The 13,413-nt window shown below is 35.9% G+C and overlaps 1 protein-coding gene across 1 annotated transcript; it reads right to left on the reverse strand.

The window, feature by feature from the left end:
• Positions 1-611: 611 nt before the first annotated feature.
• On the reverse strand, positions 612-12,233 carry scamp5a (secretory carrier membrane protein 5a). The gene is made up of 7 exons (XM_028005476.1): positions 12,026-12,233; positions 10,490-10,572; positions 10,251-10,370; positions 7,288-7,444; positions 7,100-7,201; positions 5,576-5,693; positions 612-4,707 (listed from the first exon to the last, which is right to left on the reverse strand). Exons 2-7 carry the CDS (start codon positions 10,494-10,496, stop codon positions 4,519-4,521), a joined length of 693 nt encoding a protein of 230 aa, XP_027861277.1. The 5' UTR covers positions 10,497-10,572; positions 12,026-12,233; the 3' UTR covers positions 612-4,518.
• Positions 12,234-13,413: the final 1,180 nt, after the last annotated feature.

Here is a 13,413-nt window from a genome sequence, read left to right on the forward strand (position 1 = left end):
CCTCAGAAATTTCTCAAAAGTTTTAAAATGCTGCATTAGATTATATATTTTAACATTTCTGGCACCCTTAATACTTAAGGTTAAAATATATAAAAGTAAATAAATGTGAAATAATATCAAAAGTAAGGAAACTATAAGTTATGAGATTTTTTAAACTATATGTTTAACATACTATATTGTCCTAAAAGTCATTTATGGATTTTTTTTTTTCTTTCTCAAAAATCACCACTTTTTAATTTAATTATTTTTTTTTTTTTGCCAAAAGGTGATTTAGGCAAAAAAAAAAAACAAACAAAAAAAAACATCCCTTTCAGTAAAAAAAAAAAAAAATCAAATAAATTTTTATTTAAAACTAATTTAAAACTTTGTCATTGAGGTTCGGAGGCAAATTTCTGTAAGGCTGCACAAGCTGGATTTTCAAAACAAGATCGCATAAAATACAAAAAGAATACATTTTTATATTCAAGTGAATCACCAATATTTTCATTATTTTCAGCCATTTTTATCCAGAACAAGAAATATAGTAAATGTTTTTTTGAAAGAGAATTAAAATTAACCAGGAATTTAAAAAAAAAAATCAGCTGTAATAAGTGAAAAAGAACAAAACAGGCTGCAACAAGAACTATTTAATATCTATCGGGGTAAGACCAAATAATACAAAAGTAATACACAAAAATGTTATTCCTCATTTACGTCACTTATGGAGACACAGCCTCCTCAAACATTTATTTCATCTAAATACAGCATGTTCCTACTGAATGTGGCAAATATTTACCACATGATATATTCAGGACTACCTATGATAGAATATATGATAATACATTTCATACAACATACAGTACAGTAAAGGTGGGAAACATGGAAAATGGCTTCCAGAGGCTTTGATACTGTGACACGAAATGCAGAGTGACATCTGTCCAAGGACCAGCAGCTACTGGAAAACAATAAATTCACATCTAATCCCAGGAACTGCATATGTCAGAGCAATGTTTTACATTTACTGTACAGGAGGGAAAAAAGCAGATGTGTAGTGTCCTTTACAGTAATAACTACTTTATGTGCCTCTGCTGGTAAAATAAAGTTGTAAATTCAATAATCAAGCCTGTTTTGTGTTTCATAATACTCTATAATAAAGCCAGGAACTTAAAAGAAGCCAGTTTGTGCTGAACCTGACTAGATTCTGTTGATTATATAAGGACGTATTGCTTCACTGTAATTTCAACACAGGAAACCCAGCACAAACATTTAATTAAAGCTGCAGTATTTAATTTTTATTTAAATATACATACATGTATATATAAGTAGTTTTTTTTTTACATATTTATTAAAAATGCCACCATGTCTTGACAGTATGAATAAGAGATAATCTGTGAAAAGATCAAACTCCTCCTTCTCAATCAGATCCTGTACTATCCGACAAAACGCACAAATACAACCAATCAGAGCAAGGAAGGGGGGTTTAGAGCTGTCAATCAAGCTTGTGTACTGGCTCTTAAATGTCCCAATGGTGGAGAAACAACTCATTATTACAGGGAAACCGTTTTTCCGCCGTCAACAGTGGCTATGCTAACTAGCGAGAGGATGATTGACAGCGCTAAGACCCGCCTCCTAACTATGATTGGTTGTTTCTAGTTAGCACTAGGAGAACACAAAGAAGATCAATTTTTTCAACAAATATGTGAAAAAAATATTTTTTAAAATAAAAGTTACATACTGCAGGTTTAAATGAAAAAACAACTTTCAAATAATTATAGTTTGAGCAACACTTCACCACAGCCATGGAAGGGACTCAATGAGCATGTGCTTCAGTCTCGACTTCACGTTACCCGAAATACACAGGAAAAACAGCGGTGGATACAAAACAAAAACAAGAAAAGTAAAAACAGAGCTCATTAAAAACCACATCATCACAACGGGACAAGACGACCCACAGATTTTCGAAATAATAACCATTATTCACATCTTCACAGCTTTGTCAAGCGAAATACTTTATTTTACCGTAATAACCGTCTACTGAATGCTGAGGAAGTTCTCAAAAACAAAACAAATTACACTAGTCTGAAATTTTCCGGCTGGAAAATTCACCAAATCTCACACCTTGTCTTTAGTCTTAAGTGGAAATAATTGACTTTCAATTTAATATTCTATCTTATTTTACATTAATTCATGGAATAACACCAACAGCCACAAGATGACGCACTAATGTAAGGCCTGAAGTTCACAAGCATCCACATGTAGGGGGTTAATGGAAGAATATGCCAAAGACGGGAGGGAAACATCCATCACTCTGAGCACCTACAACAAATATTACCATAATTTACCATTTTTGTGTCTTTCTTTTAACTGTAGTTTTGGTTTTCCTCCATTCTTCCCCTGTACAACATTGATTTGGAATGTTTATCCAATAAAAACCCTAAACACTGAACCAAAATCAGTACATTTATAACCAAACACTCCAATATGGGTAAGCTGGGGTAGTAAAACAAAAAAATAAATCCAAAAAGCTTGATGTTTTACAGGCTTAAAAACGGCTATCGCACCTTACCTGAGAATGTAGAAAATATCGAATAATCTTAAAACAAAACAGGTCCCAGAACAATAAACTTGATTAAACAGAAGAGGGTAAATTAATTGGCAACATTGGTAAAGATGTGAAGGCCGTCAAATAAATCAGGTTTTCAATATGTTAGACATCTAACTTTCAACATGATTACTGTTCAGTTTGGAAAATAAAATAATGTTAAGAAATAAATGTGTGTATTAAAGATGCACTGCTTTAATTCTTTAGCTGGAAGCATTTGATTTGTTTACATTTGACTTAAAGAAGCCGTGTTTCCATTGCAAATGTGCCCCAAACTTTGTTGATCTTTCGCTCATGTCAAAAAATGTTAATTTTGCAGCTGCTGTGTTTCCATTAAATAAGAAACGCAATTAAAATCACGAGTGAATCCATTTGTTTATGTAGTAAATGGTTTAATTACCTGCTGTGCCCTCGTTCTCTTTCCACTTCCTGTCGTCTTCTTTGTCATTTCTGCCAGAAGTAACATTCGGCTGTTGATCATATGACTTGTCTTGTGTGATGCAAAATTTCATCCTTTCAACCTCATATCGAAAAACATACGTTTTTTCGAAATTGCCTTCTTTCCATTATGCATATTTATTTCCATAATTCTAATCTGTGCGATCATATCGCCAATGGAAAAGCAGCTAACTCCAAATCAACTATTTTTTAGCTGATAAACTGTCTAAAAATGTTATTTAGGTTTTTATTATTATATTTTTGTGCTAATTTTGACATTTTTATGTAAATTAGTTTCGTAAAGCCTGAAATTTTTCTCTCTAAATTGTTGAATCATTTCTGTCTACGTCGTCTTGGCAGAACCTTTTTCTTGCCCTGTGCCCAACATCTGTTGGTTGACCGGTCAGAAATTTAACAATTACTTCCTAACATTTTTTTTTACATCAAATAAATACACTCAAAATAAAGTTTGGATTGAACTTTTCTCTTGTGGGATTGTTCTGCTGCAATGACAGATGCATTTATAACAAGGTTTTAACACATCTTTACCAGAGGTGACAACATATTTGTCTGAATCTATCACCCAGTAAACATTTCGTAATATTTGACAAAAAAAAAAATCCCTCATGATTAAACTGTAGCTTCAGCTGTAGATTTGATGTTACCGCTAGCAGATGAACCTAGCATAGCGGCAAAATGAGAAGGTAGAATAATGACTTTGACTCCTGGAAAACTTACTACATTTAACCCTAAAGTCCTGTTTTAAGATGCAATAAACAGAATTGGGGTTGATTGTAACATCTTTGTTGCATTCAAACAGAGTCAGATATATTTTTATACTGCTAGTTAGCTTATACAGCTAGCTAGCTATATAAGCTAACTGGCCGGCTTATATACCTAGCTAGCTAGCTAGTTGTATAATGGCTAGTAGCAAGCAAAGAAGCTGTCAAACAGTTAGGGAGCCATTATATCATACAAGTGCTAGCAGCTAGCTAGCTAGGAAGCTGCTAATGAATGTTTACACTTTTCCTAAACTAGCCCTCAAATTAGAGATTTTTCTAACAAGTTCTCTTAATATTTTGATGCTAGCCAATGAGTATTAGCTGAGAAACTAGCTGCTACTCCTTGTAGCAACACAAAGAGGATTCAAAATCAAACAGGAAATGTCAATTTGTGACTTTGAGTGCTGCAACACATGATGGGACCTGGATGAATTAAATAGACACCTCAGGGGATTTCTTTAAGCCATATCAGACTGGAGGAAATCAACACACATGGTGAGCAGCAAAACAATAACAGCAATTTGTTGATCTAAGAGTGAACTTTCTAAAACTTTTAAATTTGCTTAAAAGTACGTTTCTGTCTCCTTTTCCCTACATTTTTCTACCTAAAAATGAGCCTGTCCTGTATTAAAATGAAGGGCACCTAATTCTTAGTTGTGTTCATAATTGTTCCTTTTTTAGCTCTCCCTCTCCACTCCTCCGGCCGGCCCGTCTCTCCTACATTGGGTCGTCGTAGTTGTAGGTGGGAGCCGCTGAGTACTGGTTCTGCTCCATGGCTCCCTGTGCAGCTCCCATAGCCGCCTGCTGGGCGGCTTGCTGGACGTGTGGGTTCTTCCAGGCCCCCGTGGCCCACTCCTCCTGGGCTTTACCCAGACTCCCACCGCTGCCACGGTAGAGGTTGTGGACCTGGAGAAAGGAGAGCATGAGAATTAATCACTGCCTAAACTAGAGCTGAAACGATTATTCAGATTAATCGTGATTAATTGATTATTGAAAAACTTGTTAACTAATTTGGTAATCGATTAATCGTTAAGTGGACTTTAAAGACACAAAAAAAGGCAATTTGCTGAGAAAAAACACCCTCAGAGCAGTAATTAAGCCAAAATTATACAAAAAAATAAATTACCATTATACTAAGTAGGGCTGAAAAAATGAATCCAATTAATTGTGATTAATTGTTAACTAATTTAGCAATTGTTAACTGAAGTATAGATTCAAAACAAGGCCATTTTCTGAAAAAAATAACATTCAAAGCAGTAATTAAAACAAAACTGTACAAAAATATATACACATTTTGCTTTTAAGTAGGGCTAAATCGATTAATCCGATTCATCCGATTAATCGATGATTGAATTTTTTTTTTACTATTCTAGTAATTGATTATATTGTTAACTGGGGCATAGATTCACAACAAGGCAATTTTCGTAAAAAACAAAACAAAAAAACCCACCATCACAGCAGTTATCAAGCCAAAATTGTACAATAAATATACAAGATTAAAACAAAAAATCTAATCTTTTACAGAAAGAGACTCAGAACTAAAGAATAAAAAGTACAAAATCCACAGCTCTAAACCATACTGGTAAAAGAACAAGAGAATAAAAGATAAATTAACCACTACGCAAACTGAAATTGAACCTCTTGTTAAAAACAAAACAAAGTGTGCACAAATAATATACAATAAACCACATTTAAGGGCCGCGACTGAAAGGCAAAACCCAACTCAGATCAAGAAACACTTCCTGATTCACCCAAAGGAAAGCGTAATGATCACCTTGGTAAGGGCAACGAATGAGAGCACAGCCACGGCAGTGAACATGACGGTGGGAATCAGCATCACCACAGCTGAGCCAATGTTGGTGCTAAAGAAGGTGATGGTGGCCAGCCAGCCGCTGAGGAGAACCACAATCAGATCCTGAGTCACATATGACAGTAGCGTAAAATCATGGCATGCATGACAAACAGCGCTTTCATCTAATGACTCAGTTTAACAGCGCTATACATCACACCCAAAAGAACCTGAGAAGGATCATTTACCAAAAAAATTCAACATTTAAAGGGGACATATTTAGTACAATTTATATTTTGCATGTTTTTGTACTTCCATTTGGATTTTTGCTGCTTCTAGCAGCGCTTATAAAACCATCTAGCCGTTTTTTGGCAATAAGTTAATGTTTTTTAGTGTCTGGAAAATGAGTTGTTTCAAAAACATTTGGAAATTGCTACCTAGCAACTCCAGCAAAGCCCAGCCCGTTACCTAGTAACCAAAACGGAGCTCTGGCACGTTTGGTCAGCTGGTTTTACCGTTGTATGTGCTGTACAATGGCTGCTGGAGAAGACAAGTGTTTTATTGTCGTTCAGAAGCGACTTGCTGCGTTCTTGTTGGTTGTGCAGGAGGCTCTACTTCTGCTTTTCAAACAGGTACAGCTGAGTCTTTGCAGCCATTTTCACATGTGAGTGTAAACATTGAGTTGGGGGGCGTGGCCAGAAGCAGTTTATTTGAGTTTAAAGTGACAAGATGCCCTAAAACAGCTCCTTCTGAAAGGAAATAGGCAGAACTGACCAGACTAAAATCTAATTATCTAAGAATAATTTTATGCATAAAATGTAACAAACATGTTCTGTAAAGCCATAGACCTATTCTACCCTACTCAGGGAAGCATAATAAGTCACCTTCAAATGAATCTGGTCAGGGTTGAAACATAAAAGTATAACAGTAATTAAATGCATTTTGTTTTTGGTTTATACTTACTAATATAAACCACATTCTGGCTTGATTAACCCCAAAGCTGCATGATTAGAACCTGTCTGACAACGTGAAGCAGGTTAGAACAAGGTTCTGGTCAGCAGTAAAAGAAGATGACCAAACCTGCTGGAGCTCCTTTAAGGTTGCTAGGTAACTGTGCTGGGCTAGGCTGGGGTTGCTAGGTAACGGCACAATATACATGAAATGTGACTTAACAATCGGCTCATTTTACAGACAACAATAAACATAAACTTATTGCCAGACAATGGCCTTGTAGGTTTTTTAAAGTGCTTGTGCAATTTATAAAAGCAGTTGGAATTATAAAAACATCCAAAAATTTTATATTTATTAAGAAATTTAATATTTTCAAAACTGCTTTTTTTGCCCTAGGTCAGACTATCTTTGTCTGGTATTAAAATTTGCATCAAGACCTGAAACATTTAAGTGAGTCAAGAAGAAACAAAGTGAAAATAGAATAAATCTGTACTGAAGTGAATACTTTTTCACAGCACTGTACAGTATAAAAGTTAATAAAACACTGAAAGCTCTTACCAGACCCCCCAACCTGGGATGCCAACAGTCTGGATGATACTTATCACCACCTGAGCCATGAAGACGAAAAAGAAAGCCATGAAGTTGAAAGAGCTGTCGGTCCTGCAGAGAGACAATTATTGACAGAATAAATGATACAGCTGAAACTACTTAAAACTGTGTGCATGCTGAAAGAGAGGCATGCTTACTTAAATGCCTTGTAGATGGGCCTGAACCAGCACACGTAGGAACATGGAGTGAAGAGTATGAGCCACAGGAAGGCCATGCCAAAGTTGGTTGCTCCTCCACCTCCACACATCCAGGCCAGGCAGCCTATCAGGTTAACGGCTAGCGTGGCAGTGTTCACTGTCAGCATCCCAGAGACACAGAGCAGCAAAACCCATCAGCTGGTTCATCGTGCAGCAGGATTTAATCACTGTGGATTCCTTTAACGCTCTCCGGATCATTCTGTCTCTGCTCCTAGTTTATGTTAAATAAGTGTGGGAAAACTTGAGATAACTGGAACTGCTAGTCTTCGCTGGAGTGGATGTAGCTGTAAATTTACCTCAAGTTTAGAGCCAAGAGTGTCTTAAAATCTCCAGGCTTCAGTGAGCATTTTAAATGTTAAAGTTCATGGCCATTTACTTAGAAAAAACACAGTTTGCTAAAATATTTGAAGGGAATATGGCAGCAAGATTTACAAATATACTCCTGGTAAAGCTTGACCAGGAACTCTTCTGAATACCAAAGCACACCAGAGTCAAATGTGGGCCAACTGTCTAACAGCTTTGGTGAAATTGGGTCATGCACACAAGGAGACATTGTTGTGATAAGGGGGTTGGGTCAACATTTTCACAACAGTATGCTTGACATACACCACTTCCATTTTTCCTTGACCTTTGTCAGGTTGGACCATATTGCGAATTTTGGACAATTGAGGTCAGATTTGTCGGATTTTAGAACCTGATAAAGTCCAGACTTTATTTTATTCTGATGTGTAAAAACATTAAACTTTCTTCTTAACGTCCTTTCTCTTTTCAATTTTAAGTAACACGTTTTTGGAGCTGTCCAAACATGTTGGAACACAGCTTGGGTTGCTAGGTGACGGGCTGAGCTTGGCTGGGGTTGCTAGGTAACGGGGAGTGCCTGCTGATTTGTGACCTTATATTCAGAACGTTTTTGAAATGGCTCATTTTCCAGACACCAAAAAACATTCACTCATTGCCAAAAAAAGGGCTGTGTGGTTTTTTAAGCACTTGGGCTGATTGTAGAAGCAGTAGAAACACAAATAGAAGTACAGAAAAAAAACATGCAAAATGTGGATTTTTTTTATTAAAGGTCCCCTTTAAAACCAAACAACAAATCTTTTTTCCCAGATAAACTGTAAATTGTTCCTTAAAATTTGCTTAATTCTGCAGTACAGTATTTGACTTCACGCTGTCTCAGTGCTGCCCTCTTTGGGTTGAATGATGGCTACTGCAGTTGAATTTTCCTATTGGTTCCAACATTAAAGATTGATTAATTTTTACTGAATGCAGTGCTTAGGAAAAGAGAGGGGGCTGAGGCAGAACTCGCTGTTCACTCCATCAGGAAGGTTAGTGCAGAGCGATTGGTGCTTCAGGTGTTTTCGCTGAAAAAAAGTCACAGGTGTCAAACTCCAGTCCTCAAGGGCCGGAGTTCCTGGTAGGTCCTGCAGGTTTTAGATGTGCCACAGGTACAAAATGAGTGAGTTTCGCATAATAGATTCCCTTTAAACTACAAAAATGTTGGTTCTATTCACTAATTAAACTACTTCTGCCAATGAGTTGGATTTTATTTAGACATATCAGAGGGAACGGGGCTTAATGCGAATGCACATGAATTGATTAAATGTTTTCTTAAATCTTTTTTTGCATGTGTTGGCTTTAATGTCTTAATTATTGTTCTGCTTTTTTTTTTTTTGTACCCATCCAGGGGGTCTTTTGTGGGCTCTAGTGTCCCTTATATGACAGTAGGCTGAAAGGAAACGGGGAAGGAGAGGGGGGAAGACATGCGACAAATGTCGTCGGGTCCGGGAGTCGAACCCGCGACAGCCGCGTCGAGGACTCAAGGCCTCCAAATACGGGTCGCGCTAACCACTACGCCACCACGGCACGCCCCGTTTTGCTTTTTTGTTGGATTAATTTGTTTTAGTGCTTTGGCCAACTGTGTTGTTTATAAATAAATAAAATTGCATTGTAAATAGTATTGTATCGAGGTTTGTATTTATGTCTACTTCACATCAATGCTGCTATTTTGTGTTGGCTTATCAGATAAAATAAAATCAAAATTCATTGCACTTTGTGGTTTTAATGTGGAAAACTGCACATGAAATACTTTTTTGGGACACTTTAGAAAATCATACATAATTGATTCATAATTAATATATAATTGTTAATAAAAATAACCAAAATCTAAATTTTCAACAACAAAAACACAGAGATATTTACCATTTTGCCTGAATGCAGTATTTTTAAGATAAATGCCAATTGTCATTTTAAGAAATTCCTCCCATTTCTTATTTTATCTTTTTAGTCAAAATAATAAAGGAGCAGAACATGTGTCACTTAGCCTATTTAATCATTTAAGTTGTTATTTTTATATACAGTACAGACCAAACGTTTGGACACACCTTTTAATTCAATAAGTTTCCTTTATTTTCATGACTATTGACATTGTAGATTCACACTGAAGGCATCAAAACTATGAATAGCACATGTGGAAATATGCACTAAACAAAAAAGTGTAAAACAACTGAAAATACGCCTTATATTCTAGTTTCTTCAAAGTTGCAACCTTTTGCTGTGATTACTGCTTTGCACACACTCTGCATTTTCTTGATGAGCTTCAAGAGGTCGTCACCTGAAATGGTTTTCACTTCATAGGTGCCCTGTCAGGTTAATAAGTGGGATTTCTTGCCTTAGCAATAGTCATGAAAATAAAGAAAACCCATTGAATTAGAAAGGTGTGTCCAAACTTTTGGTCTGTACTGTATATCAATGTAATTTTGGTAAACAACGTAACATGGCATAAGGAAACAACCATAACACAGTTTAGCTTTGTGACTGACCTGAAGGCAGGGAAACTGATGCTTTTGTAAACAACAGAGAGCATAATATTCACTATTCTTCCCATGCAGGGAATGTCCACTCACAGATCCAGAGGTAGTAGAGCCTCTTGCACATGGAGCGCCGTTGTTCTGGGATTTCATTGAAGTCCTGGTAAAAACATGGCTTGAGGGGGATGAATCTTGGCAAGGGAGGGAAGTTGTTTTCTGGCATACACAGGAAAGGTAAGCATGAATCACTAATGAATGAATGAATCCCATTTATTTTTTTAAATAAATGGGAAACACTTTGTGTATCTGAGTGACTCAAAAGCGGTAAAGCTTACCAGCCATGATCACTGTTCAGTGTTTTCCTCCACTTTCCAAACAGATGCAGAAACTTCAATCTGAGAGGCCGTCAGAACTGAAACTGTAGAAGAAGAGTTTCATTAACGTCACCAAGGCTACAGAGGCCACAGCTTCTTTCCTGTCAATCAAAATTTTAATTAGTGCAACGTTTTGACTGCAAAGAAGAAAAGAAAAAGGCACTAAACTGACTAAAACATTTAGCTTTATTTCTGTTTGAATAAAGCTAAGTGTTTATTCTGTTTGAATAAACAGAAATACAAAGTTGGTTTAACTAGTTATATTTATTCAATTACATTTACATGAGTAACATTTTGGGGGTGGGGGGAATACTTTTAAGAGTATTTTTACTATGCTGTACTTTTTATTTTTACTTAAATAATTTTATTATGAAGTATTTCTTCTCTTATTTGGGTAAAATTTCTGGATTTTCTACCCATTGAATGAAAAACAAATATATGTTTTATCCAAAAATTCACCAGGCACAGACACACACACACCTGCAGTTTTTCTCAAAGTTTCATAAGTTTTATATTGAAAGAAAATTATTTGTAAAAATTTTCCAAATCAGATTTTGTTCTTTTTGCTACTTATATGAATTATTGTCACTTTGGTCTTAAAATACCAACATTTCCACTTAACTTTATATGTTGGTCTGTCTGATTATGTATTTACATATTTTTAAATACTAAATGATAGATAATTTGATCAGCTACTCAGCACACGAGTACTTTTTTACTAAATACTTTTTTACTCTTAGAGTAACTTCTTGAATGGCTGCTTTGTACTTTTACTTGAGTAAAAATATGTTGTTGTTGAAGTAGTACTACTCTTACTTAGGTACAATTTTTGGATTCTCTGCAGAAATAGAGATACATTTTGTGGACATTACAGCTATGTTTAGCTGAATGTAAAGTACAGTATGGCCTTGTCCGGATGCTTTAAATGCACATAAACCAGAATAGGTACGTATAGAATCCACTATATTTATCACAGATGACTGATAAACTTTATATACTTGGTGATAATAAACTCCTCTTACATTATTTTTCCGTTAGTAACCATCGTTGACTGTGCATTTGTGATTCAAGTATGAAGGACACATTCATCCCCGATAGATAAACAGCTTAATCTGTCACAAAACGTCCTGCTTGATGGTGATTTTTTAAATTTATTTTTGCCATAATGATGTAAAATGTGAAATATTTCAGCGGGTGGCGGTGATGCAGCAGCAGCAGGACGCGGTGCATCGTGATCACAGCGGATACAGGAGCGTCCTTCAGCCTGTGTGAGTCACGGTGCCTCGGTGATGCTACTAATGCTACTGCTGCCGCTGCTTCTTCTTCATCCTCATCATCCAGACGAGGCGCAGCTCCAGCACTAAACTGCCTACACATCTCCAGGGTTTTCACACAGCAGCCACAATCCGCTTCATCTCATCATACTGTTTTTCCTTCCGCCCTCTCTGCAAGCTAGGTGTCCAATGAATGAAAATGCATTGATTTAAAACGTCTTACCTCCCGTTTACAATCCAAGAACAATGCTATAATCCTCCTTTTTCTTTAAATTGCATCCTATGAGTCTTTTCCTCCCCTCCGACAATACGCGCTGCTGAACGGAGGAATTTGCTGTTTAGAAAAACATATATAGGATCTATGGAGGCCGTTATTCCTCAAATGATGGGGCTGGGAGTCAGGAGTGGTCACGTGACGTGTGGTCTTTTTCTTTTTTTAACGAACAACCCCCACTCCCTTTCTTGCGTTGTACCCCGACGAGACGGGATTTGTTGCCGCCCACATGACCAATCACGAAGCAGGAATGTTCGCCCAAGCCCCGCCCCTTTTAGATTTCATCCATAGTGTCGAAAACAAGAGTCTGCTCTGATTGGCTACCAATCCGGAAGCTATTTCTTTATATATAGCTTTATATATATATATATATATATATATATATATATATATAATAATTATTATATTTATTAACAGCATATAACAGCACTGGACTTATTTCGAGCAGTTCTTAAAGATAGGCAACAAGATTCTATAAAACAGTGTCATTGTTTTTAAATTGTTTTTATTGTTTTATACTTCTGCATATGTATTAATTGTTTTTATCTTGTAACCAGGTTGCTATGTATTGCAAATTTTTGCTCAGGTCCCTCTTGAAAATGAGATCTAGATCTCAACAGGGTTTACCTGATTAAATAAAGGAATATGAATAATAAATATGGCATCGACATCAAATGTATTCAAACCTGAAAAATACAGAATAGGCTGCTTCCAAACAACTATTATAAGATGAAAATAATTTTGAAGTTTTCAAATTTGTATAAGGTCAAAAATGTCTACATGTCTGGTTAATTGGGGATTCTAAATTATGACGTTATCTGAATGTAATAATCAATATAAAATGACTCCCACACTGTCAATGCTAAAGAGCACTTCTAATTTATCACACTTGTAATTTATGATGTAAATTGAGTGAAATATTCCCAGCAAGGACCGAACTAACATTTTATCACACTGCTTATATTAAATAAAATGCCTGACAAATATTAAAATAAAAATTGGGTTCTTCGTCAGAGGTCATTGTATGCAAATTATTTATTTTGAGGTTTTTGAATAGGAAGCTTCAAAATGTATTTTTGAAGATTAAGGGGAAAAGATATTACCAAATTAGGTAGAAGGAAATATGTTTTATTATTGTATCATATGTGCTGCTTTCGCGTATCTTCGTATCTGCCACTGTCTGCTGCTTTGGCGTCATGGAAAGGGTTGAAAAATCTAAAATGTTCGGCCAATTTGACTATATATCCCTATATTCGGGTTTAGAAATAAATAGATAATGCAGTTTTACACACAAGTTAGCTTCTTCACAAAGACATATTTTTATTTTGTGATTGTAT

Source organism: Xiphophorus couchianus, chromosome 2 (genome assembly GCF_001444195.1).
Source record: "Xiphophorus couchianus chromosome 2, X_couchianus-1.0, whole genome shotgun sequence".
Lineage (NCBI taxonomy): Eukaryota > Metazoa > Chordata > Actinopteri > Cyprinodontiformes > Poeciliidae > Xiphophorus > Xiphophorus couchianus.

What these genes read in the sequence shown, in the direction of transcription:
- scamp5a (XM_028005476.1), bottom strand. An exon ending in CCCATCTACAAGGCATTTAA is followed by an intron (nt 7,202 to 7,287) that starts GTAAGCATGCCT and finishes GTCTCTCTGCAG; the next exon opens with GACCGACAGCTCTTTCAACT. An exon ending in CATTCGTTGCCCTTACCAAG is followed by an intron (nt 4,708 to 5,575) that starts GTGATCATTACG and finishes TCCTTTCTCCAG; the next exon opens with GTCCACAACCTCTACCGTGG.